Consider the following 22,522-nt stretch of genomic DNA (forward strand, 5'->3'; position numbering starts at 1 on the left):
AGGAGTTAGAACAGAAGAAAAAGACTGCATCGCCTACCCGTTGGAGGAGTTCGAAGGCCTTAATGAGAGCCTTCGAGAAGTTTGCTATTTCCTTGGTCTCGATGGTCTTGAGAGCCTTCTTGAATTCACCGATGTTTTCCATGTTGGCCTAAAGAAAACACAGAGGTGAGGTCAGCCAGGTTGCTTGCGGAGGAAGGAGGGAGAAGCTGTCCTTTACCTCAGTAACTCCTAGGCAGCGGTACTAAGTGGGCACACACTACCGCCGCCACACAGATTAGCCGCACACACACACACACACACACACACACACACACACAGAGAGAGAGAGAGAGAGAGAGAGAGAGAGAGAGAGAGAGAGAGAGAGAGAGAGAGAGAGAGAGAGAGAGAGAGAGAGAGAGAGAGAGAGAGAGAGAGAGAGAGAGAGAGAGAGAGAGAGAGAGAGAGAGAATGTGCGGAAAATCTGAAAATCTGAAATTGTAACACGAGACATTAAGAACCTGATTCACATTTACACACACACACACACACACACACACACACACACACACACACACACACACACACACACACACTACCAGCTACACAGTCTCTATAAGTGAAATGACGGTGGGAGCAGCAGAGTTCCCTGAGAGCACGCACCTGCACCAGCGAGTCGTTGAAGCAGGACACCAGCTCAGTCGTCTCCGTGCTGAAGTTGAAGATGTTGACGAAATCGTTCTCGTTCAACGTCTCCAAGATGTTGAGGACGACGTGTATGGCGATCTCTTTGCGTAGCCCAGTCATGGAGCCTTGAGGAGAACCACTGTCATTAGCCACACATGAAACGCTTGCTCGGGGAAAGAAATGATGCTAGTTTACTGAGGTGAAGAAGCGAAAGTTGCAGAATCAAAACACAGTGGAAACGTAACAATTAATGACAGATTTAAAATGGTAAAATAAGTAACGGTCTCAAGATTGAGAGTTAAACTGGAAGGAACTGGTTCTCAAATGCAGTGGTAGATGAATAGAAGAGACTCATTAATAAGACTGTTACTGCCAACTCCATAAGGATTTTTATAAAGATTAGACAGATTTATAGATAGGATGATAGGAGACAATAGGCAGATATGTTTTGTAAAGGGACGGATGGATTCTTGCATCTTTCCTGGTGTAGTGTTCTAACCAGAGACACATTCCCTTCCTCACAACACCTGGCGGGGTGGACGGCCCTCGAGGAGTCCCAGTGTCTGAGATTTGGCTGTTTTCATCTCGCCATTGTCTAAAAGCCTAGGAGAGAGATGAGAGGTGAGAAGAGCTTAGGCCCCGGGGAGGGTGAGCCAGTACGGAGGAGGGAAGAGGCAAAGAAGTAATAACAAGAATGTGGAATGGAAAAAAAAAGGGTTAAAAAATGCGATAAGAAATGGGGCAAAAAAAGTATACGTAGGAGTAATTATATTGAAAGGGAAAGACCAACATTTCTATACATGTTGGTGGATAGATATCATTCGAAATTAAAAAAACAAAAACAAGAAGGAATACTGAGAGAGAGAGAGAGAGAGAGAGAGAGAGAGAGAGAGAGAGAGAGAGAGAGAGAGAGAGAGAGAGAGAGAGAGAGAGAGAGAGAGAGAGAGAGAGAGAGAGAGAGAGAGAGAGAGAGAGAGAGAGAGAGTTATATTACAAAGGAGCTACAAAAAGACAAAAAATAAAGGGTGAATAAAACAATGGAGCTACGGTACTGAATCCTTGGGGAGGGAAGGGGAGGAGAGCAAGAGGTAAGGGGAGGAGGTGGCAGAAAACAAGGGCAGAGATTCCCAAGAGAGAGAGAGAGAGAGAGAGAGAGAGAGAGAGAGAGAGAGAGAGAGAGAGAGAGAGAGAGAGAGAGAGAGAGAGAGAGAGAGAGAGAGAGAGAGAGAGAGAGAGAGAGAGAGCACCTTGATATCTAACTTAATCTTACACCGCTATTTGCCGCTTGCTTCCTCAGACATTTCTTTTCCTTCCACAGCTGTCTTTAAATATTACACTGACTAGAAGGTGGAAAGTTGGCTTTTTTAATCCCTCTTCACTGTTCTAGGTGCTTATGAATATTATGAACGAGGCTTTTAGTGCTGCAGGTTGTTCTATATCACAGTAAAACGGTTAATACAATGCCTGGGTGGGTGCGTCACGTTTGAAAAAGACATGTATGCGAAAAAAGAACATTGATATCTGAGGCGAATGTGGAAGGGAGCTATTCTTTGACACGTGAGCGTCTGATGGAGTAATTACAAAGGCGAGACAAGACACTTACTACCAAGCACTCTCTATACCAGGCTGGCTGCATCTATCCTTCTCGTGACTCTCGTTTGAATGAAGCTTTTGTGGAGAAGCCAATCGTGGACATTTCAGAGTATTTATTTATTTTTTACATTTTTTGTGTGTGTCCATTTCAACAAGGAAGGATTAATCTGTACTTTACAATAGTTATCCTTTGCAATGTTTATCTTTATTTGGCACCATTTTATTTCTGTTACGTATGAAGGAGAGAATTTAAGGACACGTAATTAGAGGGAAACAGAGCCTTTGAGAGAGAGAGAGAGAGAGAGAGAGAGAGAGAGAGAGAGAGAGAGAGAGAGAGAGAGAGAGAGAGAGAGAGAGAGAGAGACAGACAGACAGACAGACAGACAGACAGACAGACAGACAGACAGACAGACAGACAGACAGACAGACAGACACAGACAGACAGACAGAACACCAAAGAGGAAAGGAACGGGAAGGAAGGAAGGAAGGAAGGAAGGAAGGAAGGAAGGGGGTGGGTGGGTGGGGAAGAGGGTCGGTGGGGTTGGGAGAGGCTATGACAGACAGCTTACCGGACACGTCGAGGAGGATCACCATGTCTTTAGGGCTGCTGGCCGCCTGGATGTACCACGACCGGAGGCGCGCGTCGTATAGGTCTGGGTCCTTCTCGTCCATCACCCACTCGGAGGCTGAGGAGGAAGGGGGACAGTGATAGAGGAGCGATAGTCAGACTGAGACGCTGCTTCATCTACGGTGTCACAGAAATTTTATCACCAGAAAGCGTACAAAGATGGTGACACTTCTGCTGACTGGTGCTCTCCCTCGCTGATTGATCTAGGTATTTCCTGTCTTATTTTTAAACGCGTGACAAGAATGACTTAAATCCCACGAAAACCACGAATTTACTTATAAGATACCAGATTATTTTTGTTGATATATAATTAAGTTCGGAGCTAAGAGTGTGAATGCTGTGTGTGTGTGTGTGTGTGTGTGTGTAGTGCTTTGTCAGGGCGGGCCACTCCTTACAGAACTGCAGGCCTGGTATATATAGAGACAGATAGATAGTTACGCTAGGTTTTTTAGTGGAAATACAACGCTAGATAGCCGTATGTTTCAAAGATAGGCAGGAATAGGTAGACAAATCAGCAAGTGAGACCAGTCATTGGCAGTGTTAGGGCATGTTACTGTTTCCTTCTAGAGGCAGAATTACTGTGACAGAGTTAGTGACGCAGAGTATAATGACAATGACACCACATCACTCGGTTACCACTGTGCTATACTGGTTGTCCTTAAATAATATATCTACTATACTTGTATGCGGAAAGTTCAGTAAATACGTCAGAGTTCGAGGTAAGTGGTATAAGTTTCATTGATGGTGTGGTGTTGGCCTGGCGTCCTTTGATTTCGGAGGTGGAAGGGAGGAAATGTGTGCGTGGGTGTGCGGAGGAATCGGCGCCCGCTTGCAGGAGTGTAAGCAACTCTTTTCCTTCGTAAAAGAAAAAAAGATTTGTAAAGGGAGGGAGGGAGGGAGGGAGGGAGGGAGGGAGAAAAGAAAAAGAAAAGGAAAAACGAAAATATAAGAAAAGAAAAGAAGGAAAGGAAAGGAAACTGTGTGTTCAAAGCTTATTACAAGGATGGATATATGTTTTTTCTCTTTCATTCGCAGTGCTGTTATCACCATGTTATCACCATCTGACCTGCCTTACTTGAAAGATTTTGCCAATTAATTATTTTTTTTTTGCGAAGAAACTAAGTCATCGCATTGAAATCGAATATATTTGAAATAGCTAGATACGTAACAACAACAACAACAACAACAACAACATAAATTGTAGTGCTTGACGTAGATGATGTAAAAACTCTCACCACCACCACCACCACCACCATCACTACCAACAACAACAACAACAACAACAACAACAAAAACAACAACAACACTGTTAGCAGCAAACATCCTTCTTCTCCGCACGTCTCCCTTCCACAAAAAAAAGTAAAATAAAATAAAAGAAAAGAAAAAGAAATAGAAGAAAGAAAGAAAGAAAGAAAGAAAGAAAGAAAGAAAGAAAGAAAGAAAGAAGAAAAAAACTTGACTTACATTCTCGACCTTTCACTCCGCCGCTTCCATTATTAAACAGCTTCCAGGGAGGGAGTACAAACACTAAAGATGGATTCGGTGAAGTCCGCAGAATGTCTTGATGCTAATAATAATCTGGAGACTCCTACACGGGGCCAAACACGTTACACTTCCACTGTACTAATCCGTTAAGGGACTTCACCCACCACGTAGGGAAACCCGTGGACGACTTAGTGCAAGTTCTCGGCACTAGATGTCTCTCGGAGCGGTGGATACGTCTTGAATTACCATGACTTTTCTTCGTTCATGAGGTAAGCTACGTGTCAAAGGCTCGTATTCCGAAACGCTTTGCTCTCTCACCATAACTATTTTCAAAGGCCACAGATATGATTAGCCAGGTTCTCAAAAATGTTTATCCCGTTAATAATGTAGAAATCTTGTTAATCCGTAACTAGAACCGTAAAAACACCTTTGAAAGTCCGTGTAACTTTAACTAGAGGGTTTTGAATGTAGTGGAGATGCAAAGTGGGAGTGTTTCAGAACAGGGTCCAAAGTACCAACAAACATGAACTGAACGGCGACCTTCGTGAAGGACATGTGAAGGAAAGAGAATGTTCCTCCGCCAACCTTTTGTGTCTTTGTCGTTGATATAAATAAAGAAATTTAGTCTAGTGTAAGCGGTGAAGGACAGGCCCAAACAGCAGCAACAATAAGGTTTTCATTTCAACGCCAGCAATTCTTCAGGAAAAAAAAAATCATGTAAAAATGGAAATCGATAAAATAAAAAAAGAAAAAAAAACATAACACAGCAAAGGGTTTGATATTGTTGAGACCTTCCATTAAAGCGTCTTTCAACATAATTGATGACAAGAACATGCCTGTAACAAGGTAACAACAACAACAACAACAACAACAACAAACAACAACAACAACACCAACAGCAACAACAACAACAATCACTTAATGATAATAAAAATGATGATAAAAAAAATATTCAGCATCTACTCTTATTACTGGAATGTACAAGAAGAAGAAGGAAAAGAAGAAGGAGGAGAAGAAGAAGAAGAAGAAGAAGAAGAAGAAGAAGAAGAAGAAGAAGAAGAAGAAGAAGAAGAAGAAGAAGAAGAAGAAGAAGAAGAAGAAGAAAAGAAAAGAAAAGAAAAGACGAAAAGAAAAGAAAAGACGAAAAAAAAGAAAAAGAAAAGAAAAAGAAAAAGAAGAAGAAGAAGAAGAAGAAGAAGAAGAAGAAGAAGAAGAAGAAGAAGAAGGAGAAGGAGAAGAAGAAGAAGAAGAAGATCTAGTGAAAGCAGATGATGAAACTAAAGAAGGAGAGGAGGAGGAGGAGAAGAAGAAGAAGAAGAAGAAGAAGAAGAAGAAGAAGAAGAAGAAGAAGAAGAAGAAGAAGAAGAAGAAGAAGAAGAAGAAGAAGAGGAAGAAGAAGAAGAAGAAGAAGAAAACAGAACAAGAAGAAAACAGAACAAGAACAAGAACAAGGAGAAGAAGAAGAAGGAGAAGGAGATAGAGAAGGAGACAGGTGAGGGTGGCGGATCCTTCATTAACAGCTTCAGGTGATGTGGTGCCTGTGTCATCTGAGGCAGGGCAAGCCGGGGCCGCGTAGTAGCTTTGATGACAACCATTTGGGTGTGTTATCAAAGCATCTTGTAGCTCATCATCAAGTAAGCCAGCACACCAACCTTTCCCCGCCTTCGGAACTCATTATCTCCTTCCCAGAAAGGAGGTTGTGTGCCTGATTCCCGAAGGAGCGAGGGTAGTGTTGGGGGGCAGATAAGAAACGAGGAGAGAGAGAGAGAGAGAGAGAGAGAGAGAGAGAGAGAGAGAGAGAGAGAGAGAGAGAGAGAGAGAGAGAGAGAGAGAGAGAGAGAGAGAGAGAGAGAGAGAGCGCCTGCCTGCCTGCCTGCCCCTCTTATTAATTAGTGAATAAAGTTGGGTGGGTTGCCGCTAAGTAAGGCTGGGCCGCGGGGTGGGGAGGCGGCCGGGCTGCAGGAGCACTTCCCACAGCCAGCGGCCGCCTCGGGATGCTGCGGGCTTCATCTGGCGCTCTTTGATCCTGGCCGCGATAAGATTCCCTTCGTCTGCTATGTCTTGCATATGCATGAACGTATTAAAGCGACGCTCAAGACGATGACGGTATGATGCACTGAACTCTCTCTCTCTCTCTCTCTCTCTCTCTCTCTCTCTCTCTCTCTCTCTCTCTCTCTCTCTCTCTCTCTCTCTCTCTCTCTCTCTGGTACATACTTTTACTATAAAACGAATGATCAAAATGACTGTACGTTATAGTATAAGGCAGGAAGCAGGTGTTGTAGGAGAGAACCAGAACGAGGTGCCTTCAGGGTGAGAGGGGATAACGCATTTGTATCTAATTTTCTACTATCTCTTTGAATAATAACAGCATCTCTCACATTTGATAAGAATTCATGGAGGTTATTGTCTACGGCGCCTACAGTGATATCATACTTTACAACATATTTCAAGCAATAAATGAATAAATAAATTAATATACAAAATAAATGAATGAAACAGTGTGAGGCAAATACCTTCACCAATCCCTAGGTTTTCTTATCCTTGGGAAAGTCTCAATATTAAGCAGTTCATTAGTCTATATATTAATTTATATTCTATTTTCTACACATGAAATCCAATGGCATCACTGTTTGGGGCAATGCACGTAAAGGCCCTTGATCATGCTGTTGTGAAGGCGTTAGATCAGGTTAGGTTACTGCAGGTTACATTCTTGAACATGTCCCCCGTTTCTCGTGTACAGGAAGCGGCGTTCATGAGAACAAAAACATGAATGGATCCAGCACAAAGGGGGAAATAAAATCTAGACAGCAATAAGGAAACACATTATATTCAATGCTGGTATCCTTGCACATTCATTCCCCTTTCATTCACGATCCCTGCAACATTTGGCGTGACTCGATTTCTGTCACCTACACTACCTTCTGTACAGTAAACAGCTTTTATGATATATGCAATATTGTGTGTGTGTGTGTGTGTGTGTGTGTGTGTGTGTGTGTGTGTGTGTGTGTGTGTGTGTGTGTGTGTGTGTGTGTGTGTGTGTGTGTGTGTGTGTGTGTGTGTGTGTGTGTGTGTGTGTGTGTGTGTGTGTGTGTGTGTGTGTGTGTGTGTGTGTGTGGCATAGAAAAATTATAATAAAACAACACGAGTTACAACAATAAACAAATAAAATAAAGGTTTCATATCAAACACAGAAAAAAAGGTATTTCTCTTTTTCTAGTAAATATTTTGCTGTTTCAATTTGAAGCGTGCACAATACAAATACCGGTAACACCTGTATTACGTAACCTGTAACACCTATCACGCAGTTCACAGCGAAGCAATGACAGACACATCTGCAGCTCACCTGGGTACTGCCTGAGGAAGCCTGTGGAGGAGCCGAAGTATTGCCACGAGAGTGTTGGGTCCAGTTCGTAGTTGGACTTGAAGGTTCTGTCGAGACGGCCAGACCACCTGATGGCGTTGATCACGTCTGGTGCTGCGGAAGATAAGGGTATGAAAATAGCGAACGCTACTTTAATGATCAGAAATATAAACATGACCAACTGCTATAAGGTGTGTGATGGATCATGGGGATATTAAGCAACAAACTGTTTATGCAGGCACAAGCCGATGAAAAAATCGAAGTTACCAACTTAACTAAAACTTAAACTTCTGATACAATCTTCAATGGATAAAGTTAAACGAAATCATATATTCTATCAATTTAAAGGCAAATGCAATAATGACACTGCATTCCGAAAATCTCTCTCTCTCTCTCTCTCTCTCTCTCTCTCTCTCTCTCTCTCTCTCTCTCTCTCTCTCTCTCTGAATAAATAGCTAAACTGGGAGAGAGAGAGAGAGAGAGAGAGAGAGAGAGAGAGAGAGAGAGAGAGAGAGAGAGAGAGAGAGAGAGAGAGAGAGAGAGAGAGAGAGAGAGAGAGAGAGAGAGAGAGAAGCATACGAGTACAGTCTGTTATTTACAAAAAGGTAGACAAAAAGAGATCTACAGATCATGAGAAAACGTACCAACTCTAAGTTTGGAAAAATAAGAAATTTCAGATGGAAAATAGTTTTCTTGGTATTCCACCTATCAAAGAAGACAGTAAAACCGAATGACACTTCGATTCCCTGTGCATTCATATATATATATATATATATATATATATATATATATATATATATATATATATATATATATATATATATATATATATATATATATAAACGAGCGCGAATAGTTTTGTCCGTGATATAATGTTGAAGGAGTCGTGACATTCCCAGTACAGAAGCACCACGCAGGAAACTGCACCACGCATCAAAATCCTGCAGATTTAACGTGACTGAAACACTGAAGCGTATCTGAGTACCTTGGAATGAGTGAATAAAAACTCTGGACAGATAGCAATGGAAAATGAAAGATTTTCTAAAGGAATAATTTCCAGGTGACCGACTTATTTACGAGAATTACTGACTGAATAATTGACCGACTTATTTACGAGAATTACTGACTGAATAATTGAAAGAATGCTATAGTTAGTTCACATGGCGTTGTTGAAGAGAAGACTGTAGCGATCGGTACCTGCCGCTGCTCAATTACTTCCCTGCATGACCAGTGTAATCATGGAACACAGGCAAGCGAGGATGAGTCAGGCGGTGAAGAGCAATCCTCGTGGACACTTTTAAGACATCAACGGTCATTTGCAGCAGCGATCGCAATTATGCAAATCCTTTCTTTGGTAGTTGCCACGATAGCGCCTGGCCCAGTTCATAAGCAGCGCAGCATCCTCATAACACACGCGCGGAGAAGCGAGGCTCTGAGGAACGACGGTAGAGATGCTCGTCTGTACCGTCATTGTAGCAGGTGTGGTCTGCCGCGCATCCAGGTGTTACTTGTACCCTTGACGCGGCAGAGTTGCGAGAGATCTTGGGGTTCTTAGTAGTTGGTTTGGTTTTTATACAGTACATTAAACTATACTGAGAGAGAGAGAGAGAGAGAGAGAGAGAGAGAGAGAGAGAGAGAGAGAGAGAGAGAGAGAGAGAGAGAGAGAGAGAGAGAGAGAGAGAGAGAGAGAGAGAGAGAGAGAGAGAGAGAGAGAGAGAGAGAGAGAGAGACATGTAACCTATGATTATTATTGTTCGTGAGGGAGAGTAAAACGTCTTTGAGTAACGAGTAAAAGTCTTTGATGGCAAGATGGCGTACTGTGTAGACTGTCGGCAGAAACAGGAACAGTGCGGAGGTTCAGGGGCAGGTGTGGCGTTTGTAAGGTCACCACAGAACCAGTGCGAACATTCGGGTGTAGGTTGATTGACTGACTGATTGAAAAAGAATGAAAGACGTCGCAACATACAAAGGGTGTGTTATACTTCAAAGGTCACCGGAGAGTTTCATAGTACTCTCTTCTAATGCCACGGATAGGTCATGTAAATGATGCTGGATAATTAAGCTGCCCTTTCCTCCCAACACTTTTTTTTCTCCCCCTTTCCTTTTACCTGATGGGAAGTTACAGGGAGGTACACCACTATTTGAAACATCACACAGAGATGCTAAGATGATAATGGTTTTCACATCGGTAACATGTAAGAAACAAGGATGTGAGGAGGCCAGCAAGAGTGGAGTGTACAAGTGAAGTTATTGGAAAATCAAAGGTGTGATGGTTCGGTCATCTGGTAAGAGAAGGACATGAGGAACTTATTAAAAGAGCCTGGAAAGTGTCTGTTGATGGGAGAATACTCGTATTAAGGATAAGACAGAGTGGGAGGCGGAGAGATAGAGTTACAGGGAATAAAAGCAACAGGAGATCCAGGATGAGAGAGAGAGAGAGAGAGAGAGAGAGAGAGAGAGAGAGAGAGAGAGAGAGAGAGAGAGAGAGAGAGAGAGAGAGAGAGAGAGAGAGAGAGAGAGAGAGAGAGAGAGAGAGAGAGAGAGAATGGAACCAACAGAAGATGCAATGGGGTGAAGTAACTGGAGAAGATTCATGCACGAGGCCAAGAACTGCATTTTTAAACATCTCGTCGACTCATCTCTTACATCTGTAGTGGAAGCTGGCAGTTTTTTCAAGGATGCCTTTATGATTTCAGTGACATTTTAACAAGAATTCTGCATCAGTACGAAAAACATATGAAAAACACGACTAATCCCTGTGTTCCTTGAAAATAATTGTGATGCGAGAACAAAGCGTTTTAGAATACTGGCCTAACTCCTGACAATTGGGAAAATGACAAAGAGAAAGAAAAGAAGAAATTGCCACACTCCAGAATGAAACAATATAGGAAAACCTGCAGCCTTCTTCGGTAATTTTGTTTTTGCTCGCCAGTCGCCACGCCCCTGCCGTCCCGAGGTTCTCCACAACAGGTCGATCTCCTGCCCACCGGACGGGAAAATGAATCTTACATCCTCTCTCCTCCGTCTCTTTCCCACCTCCAAACCCCCCCCAAAGACAAGACATCCCGACCCCAACCCAACCTCGCCACTCCCCTCCCTGTCTCTTCTGCACCTCCTCGCACCATTCCCTCGTCGTGTCCCGCTGACCAAATCTTTATCATCCGTTTTTCTCCTCATTTTTGCATGCATTTTCTATTTTCTTTCTTCGCTGCCGCTCTCTTTCCCACACCTCCACGCTGTCTGGTTCGCTCTCTCGATTCCCTCGGATTTCAGCACCTGCACTATACCCGCCACAGCCTCACGTAAGTCGCAAGTCGTAAGAATAATGCAGTGTTTATAATAATGACTGGAAGGGAAAATATCACTGAGTAAAATGGTGATGAGTTTGCTTGGGTATGATGAATGTGAAGGTGTCAGAGAAATAACGTTAAAACAAGGAAGGAAGGAAGGAAGGAAGGAAGGAAGGAAGAAAATAAAAAAAAGAAAAATAATGGAAGGAAGGAAGGAGGGAAGGAAATATTGACACGTATATACACAAATAAAAAAAAACTCGTGATGTAAGAGAATTTTGATAGATTAATGAATAAAAACACTGCCTATTATTATTATTTTTTTTTCAGGACTACTGTACTTTAGCATATCCGATAAATCTCTGTCTCTCTCTCTCTCTCTCTCTCTCTCTCTCTCTCTCTCTCTCTCTCTCTCTCTCTCTCTCTCTCTCTCTCTCTCTCTCTAGGAAAACTGATGTGAAACGCAAAAGACGAAATTAAAAAAAAATACACAAAGACGTCAAAGATTTGGGTGTTACCATTCCTAGAAAGTCAGAATTTTGCCTCCAATGTAATGAGGGAGCGAGTAAATGCAACAGGAACCTCGGCTTTTGTCACTGGAGTAAAAACCTTTCCGTGAGGGTGAGTGCGTTATGCTGCCTCTTTGTAGGACCTTGCTGCAATCAGAGCTGGAACAGGAGGACATGTCTGGTTTAGCTTGACGCAGCCACAGGAATTACGATACAAGGAGTCATTCAATGTACAGTGACGAAGCTGATATTCTTCTTGCGCTGGAGTACTCACTGAGATGAGGGACTGTTGTAAGCGCTATTGTGAATTACTGGGGTACATGATGAAGGAAAAGGTTCGTGGCTAAAAAATAACAATAAAAAATAAAAATCCAGTATCTATTGCCATTTTTTAAGAATTGATTTAATATTCCTGTACTGAGACGAGCGATTTTACTTTACCTGGGTCTTTTAGTCTATACAGCAAGGGTAAAAAAAAAAAAAAAAAAAAGAAAGAAAGAAAGAAAAGAAACGTTCTCGGCAATGAAAACTTTACCAATTAAGTGTGCCAAGGAACTGACGAAGAGTGAAGCAGCAGAGTCATTTCAACCGGTCCTTCCTTACAAAACCACGCACTGCGGCTAACCTGCTTAACAAACGCCACAGAACAATTGCTAATCAAAAGAACAATAAGTAAATAAATAAATAAAAACAATAATAATTAAGAACTTGAGCCGAAGAATATTATTACATTTGCTTTTCATAGTGTTCACCACCTAAGAAGATTTGAACAGCAGGAACGTCCTGTGTAAACATTAGAATTTGTACTGTTCTGTATAATCTCTCTCTCTCTCTCTCTCTCTCTCTCTCTCTCTCTCTCTCTCTCTCTCTCTCTCTCTCTCTCTCTCTCTCTCTCTCTCTCTCTCTCTCTCTTATTTACTGATCTTTTAATTCACCACCTACATCTACATCTCACACACACTTCGGTCCATCGGTCACTGAGAGGCTAACACGTTCACTCCCGTGCAATCAGAAGGGAGAGCTGCGCGTTCCTACTTATGTAAAACTTGGACTTGTATTTTTAACGCTTCGTTCTCTCATCTGGACTATATTCAAAGGTCGGATTCTAAAAGGTATTCACGCCTACTGATGGTGCAGATCAACTATCGCTAGAATCATAAAAACGCTCTTGAAAACTCTAATAAGTTCTAGAGTGGTAGATGAGTGGAACGAACTCATTAATCAAGTTGTTAGTGCTAAGACATTAGGGAGCTTTAAGAGAGGATTAGACGGGTTTATGGATGGGGGATGATAGGTGGAAATAGGTAGGTAGGTATATTTCATACAGGGACTACCACGTGTAAGCCTGGTCGCTTCTTGCAGCTTCCCTTATTTCTTATGTTCTTATGTTCTTATTAGCGTGTGTTGAAAGTAGTCTAGATGAGGCGCTGAAACGGGTGAAAAAAATAACTTGGGAAGAGCTACTTGTCGGAGCACAACCTCCCTCCTCCACTACCATGCCTCGGTCTTCACAAGCATGGTGTACAAAATAGTTACGCTAAATGTCTTCACTTTCTTCCTTTTTTTTATGATAGCACGCGTCAATTTTTTTCCCCGGAAGGTGATTACAGTTCTCGATTAAAACTTTCCTCCTCGCCAATCTCAGCACGCGCATAGAAGTCACACATCTCTCAGGTGCCTCCAGGACAGACACATTACCTTCTTATCCCCCATTACATCTAAAGTTAGGAATTTTTCCAAACCTACTTCCGAAATTCAGCACTCAGAGTGTCATGAATCGCCGGCAAACTTTACACATATCTGTCAGAAAAACAATCTCGCATTACCGTGAGAATCATCTCTTTTTATATCTTGAGCTCTCCTTACGACTCCTTTCCACACTCGTATCCTGCAGTGGCTGGAAAGGACGAATGTTTCTCTGTACTATAAAAACACTATCGATCAAGTCACTGGAGGAGTGGCACTCTGAGCACCTTACCAGACAGCGCCACGTCTGCAGCAGCTTTTCACCAGTGCCATATTTGCAAGGGGCTTCCGTTTACTAGTCTTGATTGAGCACATCCTAGGCAACAAGAGAATGTGAAATGACTCCCTTCAGATAAAAAGACAGTCAACAGATGTGTCCCAGAGCAACAGGGACTCCTAAGTACAATGCTACAAATGGGGCAGTATATTTCCTTAATTACCCCTCTGCACGTATGGAGCAGGCGAGTCTTTCCACTGGCACTGCACACTCGCAAGAATAAGAAGGCTCCTTGGCGCCACTTTCCTGAATGGGTCTAGGTGCCCTTTAGGTGAGGCATGCATCCCCAAGCACAGGTACAATTCCCAGTGATGAAGGGCGCAGGTAGACACTCGAGAGGATGGAGGCGCCCTTTGGAAGAATTATGCTTGTTCGGGGAGAGGTGAGCACCCTTAAGATGCGATGAACGACGCCATGAAGAGAAAAGTTTCAGTGGGGAAAAGAAAGGTGGTGCCCTCTACTCGCCCAAGAGGAAACCACCCTCAAGCAATTCAAATTCAAAATAAAATATACGGAGTCCTCAGAGAAAGGGAAGGCCTGGGGAAAAAAGGGACCCTGGGGAACACATCACCGCCCTGAGGAAGACGTAAACAACCACGGGAAAGGGAAGCCACTGGGAGGAAGACAACAACCTCAGAAGCGATAAGGATTCTCAACAAGAAGGAAAATTACATGAGTCGATATTTCCTTTTTTGGTTTTTAAAATAAATAAGATCCCTTTTAAAACCTACTAGGACAATGTGGCAGGGAGGGGGAGTGGTGGAGGAATGTGGTAAGGGGGGGTGTGGTGGAGGGATGTGGCAAGGGGTGTGGTGCACTTATAAAAAATGATTAACTGTAGCTCGGTCACATCTTATCAAGTGTGTGTGTGTGTGTGTGTGTGTGTGTGTGTGTGTGTGTGTGTGTGTGTGTGTGTGTGTGTGTGTGTGTGTGTGTGTGTGTGTGTGTGTGCACGCACGCTCATCAAATATTCATCTCACTGGGGACAATATACCCAAAATCTCCTTAATCGTCACACATCCTGCAAAAATCTCACTCGCTACTTCCATTTCCCTCCCGTCCCCTTATTTCCTCCTCATCCCTTCCTCTTTTCTCTTCCTGCAGTTGCCGGCTCAGCGTCGCGTAATTTTTCTCGCTATACTTTGCGCTGGTCGTTAAGTCTCAGCTAAGAACGGTTATTACGGCATAATTCAATCCGCGGCCGACCTCTTGCTTCTCCCCTTGCCTCCTCCGCTAGTGCTCCTGTTGCTGCTGCAGACTGTGAGCTTCTCCTGTGTCTCCTCTGCCCTCCTCTCTTAATCTCGAACACTGCCTCTTCATGGTTTTCTTCTCTCCTTATAGAGATAGAGATTAGATTTCCCTTACTGTTTTCAGTCAAAATCAGATTTAAATGAACTACTTTAATTCTCATTTCATTATTCATTTTCTTCCACCAGCCGCCACTGTGATCTTAGAGGACATTCAAGGCGAAAACTAATTTTAATATCTTTCCAAGTTTGTTTCCATACGCAAAATTTAACAGTTCTTTTATTCAGTGTGTGAGTACGAAGCGCAGTCCCTCATTTTTAAGAGTGCGTCGTGGGATGTTGTCGAGGCGGCAAGATGCATGGCGTTAATGCAACACAACACCTACTGCTTACTGTACTTTTCTTAACACAAAGCTGCAATGAATTTTGGGTAAATTTACACAGCTACACTTGTCTCACTCTGGCGGCCAAAACTGTTTTCCAGATAAGTTGTATATGCGCCATTAATATCTAAAATGATCTTTTTATCTAACCAAGCCTGCACGTAAAATTTTATGACTCATTCTAAAAATAAATAAGTATATATAAATAAATATAGAGACAAATAAATAAATTAATTAAATAAAACATAAATAAATAGTTAAATTGAAAAGGTCATGACGTATATACCAACGAAATATACATTGTTACTTGCCAGAAGATACAGGTCGCTCTGCCAGAGTAAAAGGGGCGTAATTCAGCAGCAGAGCCGAATTCTGAGTACAGTGACCGCAAAGAAGTGCCACATTGACTGTCGTCGCTACTGATTCGATGTGGAACAGAATATTCTTCAGGATTCACGAACTAAAATTAATCCTGACACTTATTTACATACGAAATCTACACTCATAGATATATTACTTAACTAAATATTACACTACTGCGAGGAAGAGTGAAATAATGCAAATTACAGCTAAATAGACATGTATTTATTATATTTTCAGTTTACTTTTACTATGTATATAATTCACACGTAAAACAAAGCTTGTGAACGTGATGTAATATAATGAAGAAACGGCCCTTTGAAGATGATGAAGTGCTCGGATCAAACAGTGCAGGCCATTACGGAATTAAAGACGCCAGGCACGAGAGGCGAAAGTAGGGGAAGGAAAGCTTATCAAAGGCAGCCAATCACCAAAGAGTATTTCTAGGAAAGCTGTTGACACAATGGTCTTCACGTGTGTCTTGAATGTGCAGTTGTTGTTGTTGTTGTTGTTGTTGTTGTAATAGTAGTAGTGACAGTAATTTACAAAAGAATAAAACACACAAAAAAAAAATGCAATAGCGTTGGATGATAAACTTGTCGCAGCAGCGTTACTTTCTGATATATGGAAGGATCAACAATGAAAGAAAAATGTTCATTCACGCGACACTACGAACACGGAATACAAAACAAACAGAAAAAAAAAAAAAATATTGAGACGCACACTTTACATTGACGTATTCTTTAAACATTTCTGCGTAGCCAGGGTGCCCAATTTTCGGCGGCACGTCACGTATAATAACAATAACAATTTTAGCATTTGTCTGGTACGGCTTTTAATAATACATACTTGTGCAAATTAGGGTATTATTCTGAAAAAAAAAAAAAAACACTACTACTACAATTACTACTACTACTACTACTACTACTACTACTACTACTACTACTAGTACAATACTACTAACAAACATACTCAAAGACTGACCTCAGACTCATCGAAAAACAGACAAAGACCTCGACAGAAAACACAAGGAAAAATAAAGACCCAGTAGCAGAGGCAGGAAAAGAAGAAAACAAGCCGTTTCCTCTTACATCTCTCCCTCCTTCCAGCAGCGCAGAATGAAAGGAATGCATCGACACGCGTGCAGGAATCCTCTTAGAGCACACCCAACCACACCTTGCCTTCCGCTACGCCCATACAGCAGCTAGTCAGGGGAGCATGCAGGCCTGTTGGGAGGATCTGAACGCAAGCTCCCTAGATGTGGGATATCGATTCAGTCTCACTTTTACGGGGTTACTGGGTGAAGAGGGAGCTGAGAAAGAGGAAGATTGAAACAAAGAATCTGGAAAACAGCAATGAGAAGGTTTTACAGAAAGACAAAGTAAGGAGAAAAATAAGAAAGTCGGAGGAGTTCTTGGAAGGAAACGAAGACGGTTTGAGACGCGGATGGAGAGGAGAGAAGAAAATACCTGGGAATATGTGGAGCAAGGGGGTGGAGGGAGGGAGAAGGGACGACTACAAGCAGTATACATATACAGTGGAGTCACGTTGGTTGTTTGCCGCTCCAGCCTTTCGAATAAAGGACCCACCGTCCCTTCTAAGCCACCGCCACTTTTAGATTGTCAGTCATTACGTACATGTACTACTTCTATGCTCGCTGTGGGGACGAGTAGACATGGTTTCATAATTATACAAGCTGCTGAAATCAAGAATAGTTACTGGCATTTTTGCAATTATCAAAGCAGGTGGCGTGATTTGACAATATATTTCACAAGTATTAAAAGTGTGTGTGTGTGTGTGTGTGTGTGTGTGTGTGTGTGTGTGTGTGTGTGTGTGTGTGTGTGTGTGTGTGTGTGTGTGTGTGTGTGTGTGTGTGTGTGTGTGTGTGTGTGTGTGTGTGTGTGTGTGTGCGCAAGTACGTCAGCCCAGTTGTTTGTAGGACTAGTGCCCACGTTGATTTCCAGCTCAATAAAGTGAGCAAACAGATGGCATGGCGGCACATAAACAGAGCCGTCCCTCAACCCATAACGGAGGAGGAGGAGGAGGAGGAGGAGGAGGAGGAGGAGCCAAAGTCAACTCATGAATCTCGCCTCTCTTTCGCAGGACTGATGCCTGGAGGGTGAGGCAGTGTCTGGGAGTATGGACTGCTTCGCGCCGCGGCTCCACCGGTGACCAGGGCGATAAGCTGCCAGTGCCCGCGGAGAGCCAACACGCGCCGCCCAGGATGATGATGAGAGACAACACCGTGTGTGTGTAAAGCCTACACCACTTTGAAAGATCGTCTCCTCACTCACCACTACACCTGAGGTCGATAACAGACAACGGAGGCATTTCATGAAGCTCTCAGTTTAAGTCAGTAAAGGTAAAAAACATATATAAAAGAATAAAAAGTTTGGCAGGTCCTCTCCCCGACATGGTGCGGCATTATGAGAGCCGGACACAAAGGACCACTACTGGCGCCATGGTGCGGCCAGAGTAGGCAGCTTTAAGTCTGATACACTTGGCCACGGAGTAAAGCAGCGGATACACCTTATTACACAACTGGTGTCCACGCCTGTCCCGGGGCTTCGCTTTACTCCGACGGCAAAACATTAACTGCACCTCTGGGTAAGAAAACTAATGTCTCTTTTCTGCCTTCAAAGGGAAATGCATGTGACCTGATAAGAGAAATAACGTTTCTTTTCCGACTCAGAGAAGAAATAAATGTGACGTGATATGAAAACTAATCTTTCTAGCTTAAAGGAGAAATACGTGAGAACTACCACGAAATCCTATTTTTGTGGCCTAGGGGCGTGACGTGATTACTTGTATGCTGCAGGCAGGATACACGGGCTGGCCACTGCGGGCAATATCAGTGTTGGGGAGTGGGGAGGAGGTGGAAGGCGACGACAGCCAGTAACACACAAAGCTCATACGTATCAAAACTATCTTCATTTTTACACATAACAAGCATGGGCCTAGTTGGGGCTCAAAAATAAATAAATAAATAAATAAAAAAAAGAATAATAAAAAGTATGAATGAGAATGAGAGTGAGAGACAGACGTCAACAGAAAAATCTACAACATGATAATGAGACACACTATATGCATCTGAATATCAAATGAGACGAGTCCAGGAACAAAGCAGCGAACGGAATCAAAGAAACAGGTCACTGCATCAACGCCTCAGTTCCGAGCAGGCGGAGATGGCGCGGACACTTTTAACGGGTTTCTCATGTCGAAGTGCATTACATTAATTTATTCACTTCCCTGATGGCAACACTGATAAATAAATACTGTGCGTGGATTCACTGTCTGTTAATATATGAGTCTCTGAAAAAGGGAGAATAGAGGAAAGGGAAGAAAAATTATGAGATGCATGGTGGTTAACTCGGACATTCAAGGAAATGCCTGACTATTTTTTATATCACCTGTTTTAAGTAATTAAGTTAAATAAGAGTTAATATGTTTTTACTAATCCATTTCATTTGCTACGATGCTATTCAGAGGACGTGTGAGACTTGCCCTTATCAGATCATAGGTTTTTCATCTTTCATCGACCTGTGCAAAGCCTTGGTAATGTTACGCTTTAGGCTTGGACACACACACACACACACACACACACACCTAAAGGCAGAGACCTGATAAATTGAGCTCTTGGCTGGCGTTCAAGGAAAGAAACCTCACATTACAGTGCTCATCTTTTCTCTATACAAACGCACCACTCAGCACCACCATATGCACCGCTGCCTCACCAAATGAAACCTTTACATCGCTGCATCGCTAACCCTCGGACCTCCAGAGACCCGGGCCGTGAAGAAGCGAGTACTTAACACATTAATAACCGCAAGTGCTTTATTCCTATGCTTTCTGACCAAGTTTGTCCTGCTGGCACTACTGGGTATACTTCTGATGAACACGAGAGTTACTTCAAGCCAATTAGCAAGGAAAGCAAACAGTCTGGTGCAAATGGTTGATGTTTTGTTTCTAACTGAGTTTTTGTCGCAGCAACGTAGTCTACATTTATATAAGCTTTCCATGTGGGGGAAGACGGCTACATGATAATTTCATAACTTCTAAATCCCATTACATTCCTACTGCGTTGTAACTCAAAGATCAGCTTGTAGTTTGTATGATGTGTTGTATGATCAAGGAAAAGTCTGAGTCGATGCTTTTACTTTTGTTTCCTAAGGTAAATCTGTATTGCATTTTAGAAGTCCGGGATGAGGTGAGGTCAACGCTGGGAGTCTGTAATGCATAACTCAGGTCAAACAAGAACTACGCACCGTGAAAAGTGCTGAGGTCATTTTACTCCGTCCCTGCGATTCGAATCATTGGCAATTCTCTTTCCTTATTCACTCTTCTTTCTTTCTTTCCCGAGTCTTTTCTTTTCTTCCCAGCTCCCCAATCCTTTCCTCTTTCCTCCTCCCTTCAGGCCACATCACCACAGACGTCTTGCTATTTTCCGATCCAGTCGCCACAAGGACAAATCCCTCTTCCCATCTCAACACTTTTTCCGCTGCGTGAACACGTACGTACCTCCTCCTCCTCCCCCCCGCCCCTCCCTTCCCGTTTCCACCCGTCCCCCATTCTTTTCTTCCCCCACAAGCAGAGGCCCACCTTCCCTCCCTCTCTCCTTCCTTTTATCGCTTTTCTCTTAGTTTATTCACCATGTCTTTCCCTTCCCCTGATCTGTAATAATTCAGTATTTTCTTCTTCTGAAAATACACGTATATATTCTTTAATTTTTTTTTTTTCACTGTCCTTTGATTCATCTACAAAATAATTACTGTTTTAGATATTGTTAGTTCGCCTTTCTCGGCTCTCCTTAGACTTACGCCTTCATTCCCCCTAACTCACAATGAGCTGCGTAAGCCCGCCCAGGCTGACATCACCCACACACATCATCCCTACACAATTTATCTTCTGAGGCTTCACACCTCATTTCACTTTCAATGAACCTTCTTCTCCTCCTACACACACACAAACACACAGAAACACACACACACACACACACACACACACACACACACACACACACACACACACACGATGATGATAATGGTAGCAGTAGTAGTAGTAGTAGTAGTAGTAGTAGTAGTAGTAGTAGTAGTAGTAGTAGTAGTAGTAGTAGTAGTAGTAGTAGTCGTTATCCACTATATCTATTTCATCAACAAACCCACTGATTTTTCCATTTTTTTCCCTCTAATCCCTTACCACATCAGCATCAGTGGCATTAGGTGCTACGAAGCCTTTCTACCAATGGCCTTCCCTCCCTCACTGCTATGCCCGTGTCTCCCCAGCACGCCAGACACTCGCAACTAAACAAAGCAAGAAAGAGTCACTCCCTCTTTAAACCTTTTCCTGTCTATCGCATTCTGTTGCCCCTTTGCTTCCATCGTTATCTTCTCCCGATATTTTCAAGGTTATTGGTCTTCTGAACTTGCTACATGTATGCTGCCTGCCTCCCTCCCTTCCCTCGCCAGCAGCCAGGCTCCTCACTACACCACTCCCTCTCTCGAGGGTTATTTTTTGCCTTTACAACACAAAGAATGGCTGATATCTTCACAACTTAACCCCACTTCGATGCAATTCAATATAATCCTCTCTTATTTTTTTTATTTATTTATTCTTTTTATATGTTTTCAATGACGCATATGCTTTAAGGTCATTGAATATAATCTTCTTTGTATTTTCTTCCTTTTATATTTTCTGTGATGCAAACGCCTTAAAGTCACTGAAAAAGATGGATTATTTGTGTATTTTCTTATTTTTCTCATCTTAATCAGGTAAGGGTCAACATAAATTACTCTAATATACGTGACAAAATTTAAATTATAATGTCTCACGCAGCTGCTCTGATTCTCTTTCCTTTGGTGACTGCGACGAGCAAGCCTCCTGATCGCCACCACAAGTTCCTCCAAGATATTGTCATCTACAGCCAATCACATGCTAAGGTTTGTTAAGGCATTCATTCATTCTATATTGGTGAAGTGTTTTTCCTTCCACGGGCGTTAAACACTGCAATGAGTAATAACATGAACTGTTCTCCAATGTTATTAGCAATATAGAATAATGATTTGTTTATCTATTTATTTATTTACTTTTTTTTTTATTTTTTTTTTTTTTTGTGACGTCCGATTTTGTAAACTGGTATAGTAAGCTCGAAATTTAAGTAGGAGCGTCACTAATAAATTACGCTTCGATCTTCACATATTCACGTTGGACCATAAAGGTTGGTGTTTACCATGCTCACCACAGGGACTCACCTGTACTGTTGCGCAAACCTTCACTGTTATGACATCAGTGTCTTGCAACATGTAATGAAATTTTACTGGCTGAACATGCACAACAGCATCGCTTACGCCATAAATCATTTGAAACTTCTGCAGGTTGATGATTAACATGACAACAGGATTCTGGATAATGGTTCGGACTGAGGCTGATAATCATTTAAAGAAATATAATACAAGGCAGCTAAAGACCCATATATCCTGAAGCAGTTTCACACCCATTTACTGAAGAAACCATTCCTCGCCCTTGTGCTCATTCGCATCTTAACTTTAAACATTTGAAACTTGGGAGCGTTTGGCGAAAACAAATTTACTCCAATTCTGCGTCTTGATGCATGGTGGTGAAAAACGTACTGGTGAATTCACAATAGGACCGTTGGAGAGGAGACATTCTTACTTGTACACAATGAACTCTTCCTTTCATTACCCCCCTCCCTCTCTCTCTCTCTCTCTCTACACACACACACACACAGTTAACTCTCTTCTATAAACCAGCGCCAATATGCCTGTAATCTCTCATCTGCCTTTCCTCCCAAACCATCTTACAAAGCCATACGTTCGACTCGGTAAGTCTAGAATCCCTTCCACTCCACCCCGTGTCTCGGTCCGCCGCACCTCACTGGCTAGCGGAACCAAGGGCAAAAGTTCATGGCGATCAAGTTGCCCTGCCATTTTAATTCTTGGTAAGGTTTTTCTCCTTTCTTTTGT

The 22,522-nt window shown here is 42.5% G+C and overlaps 1 protein-coding gene across 1 annotated transcript in view; it reads right to left on the reverse strand.

Moving 5' to 3' along the window:
- LOC135107138 (voltage-dependent calcium channel subunit alpha-2/delta-3-like) overlaps positions 1-22,522 on the reverse strand; it is a 219,528-nt gene that overhangs the window by 72,249 nt on the left and 124,757 nt on the right. The window contains exons 6-9 of the mRNA XM_064016848.1: positions 7,713-7,844; positions 2,826-2,942; positions 640-788; positions 38-148 (exon numbers count right to left, since the gene is read on the reverse strand). Coding sequence (XP_063872918.1) covers positions 38-148; positions 640-788; positions 2,826-2,942; positions 7,713-7,844 — 509 coding nt within the window. The remainder of the gene's footprint in view (positions 1-37; positions 149-639; positions 789-2,825; positions 2,943-7,712; positions 7,845-22,522) is intronic.

The sequence above is a fragment of the Scylla paramamosain genome, chromosome 14 (assembly GCF_035594125.1).
Source record: "Scylla paramamosain isolate STU-SP2022 chromosome 14, ASM3559412v1, whole genome shotgun sequence".
In the NCBI taxonomy this organism is placed as follows: domain Eukaryota; kingdom Metazoa; phylum Arthropoda; class Malacostraca; order Decapoda; family Portunidae; genus Scylla; species Scylla paramamosain.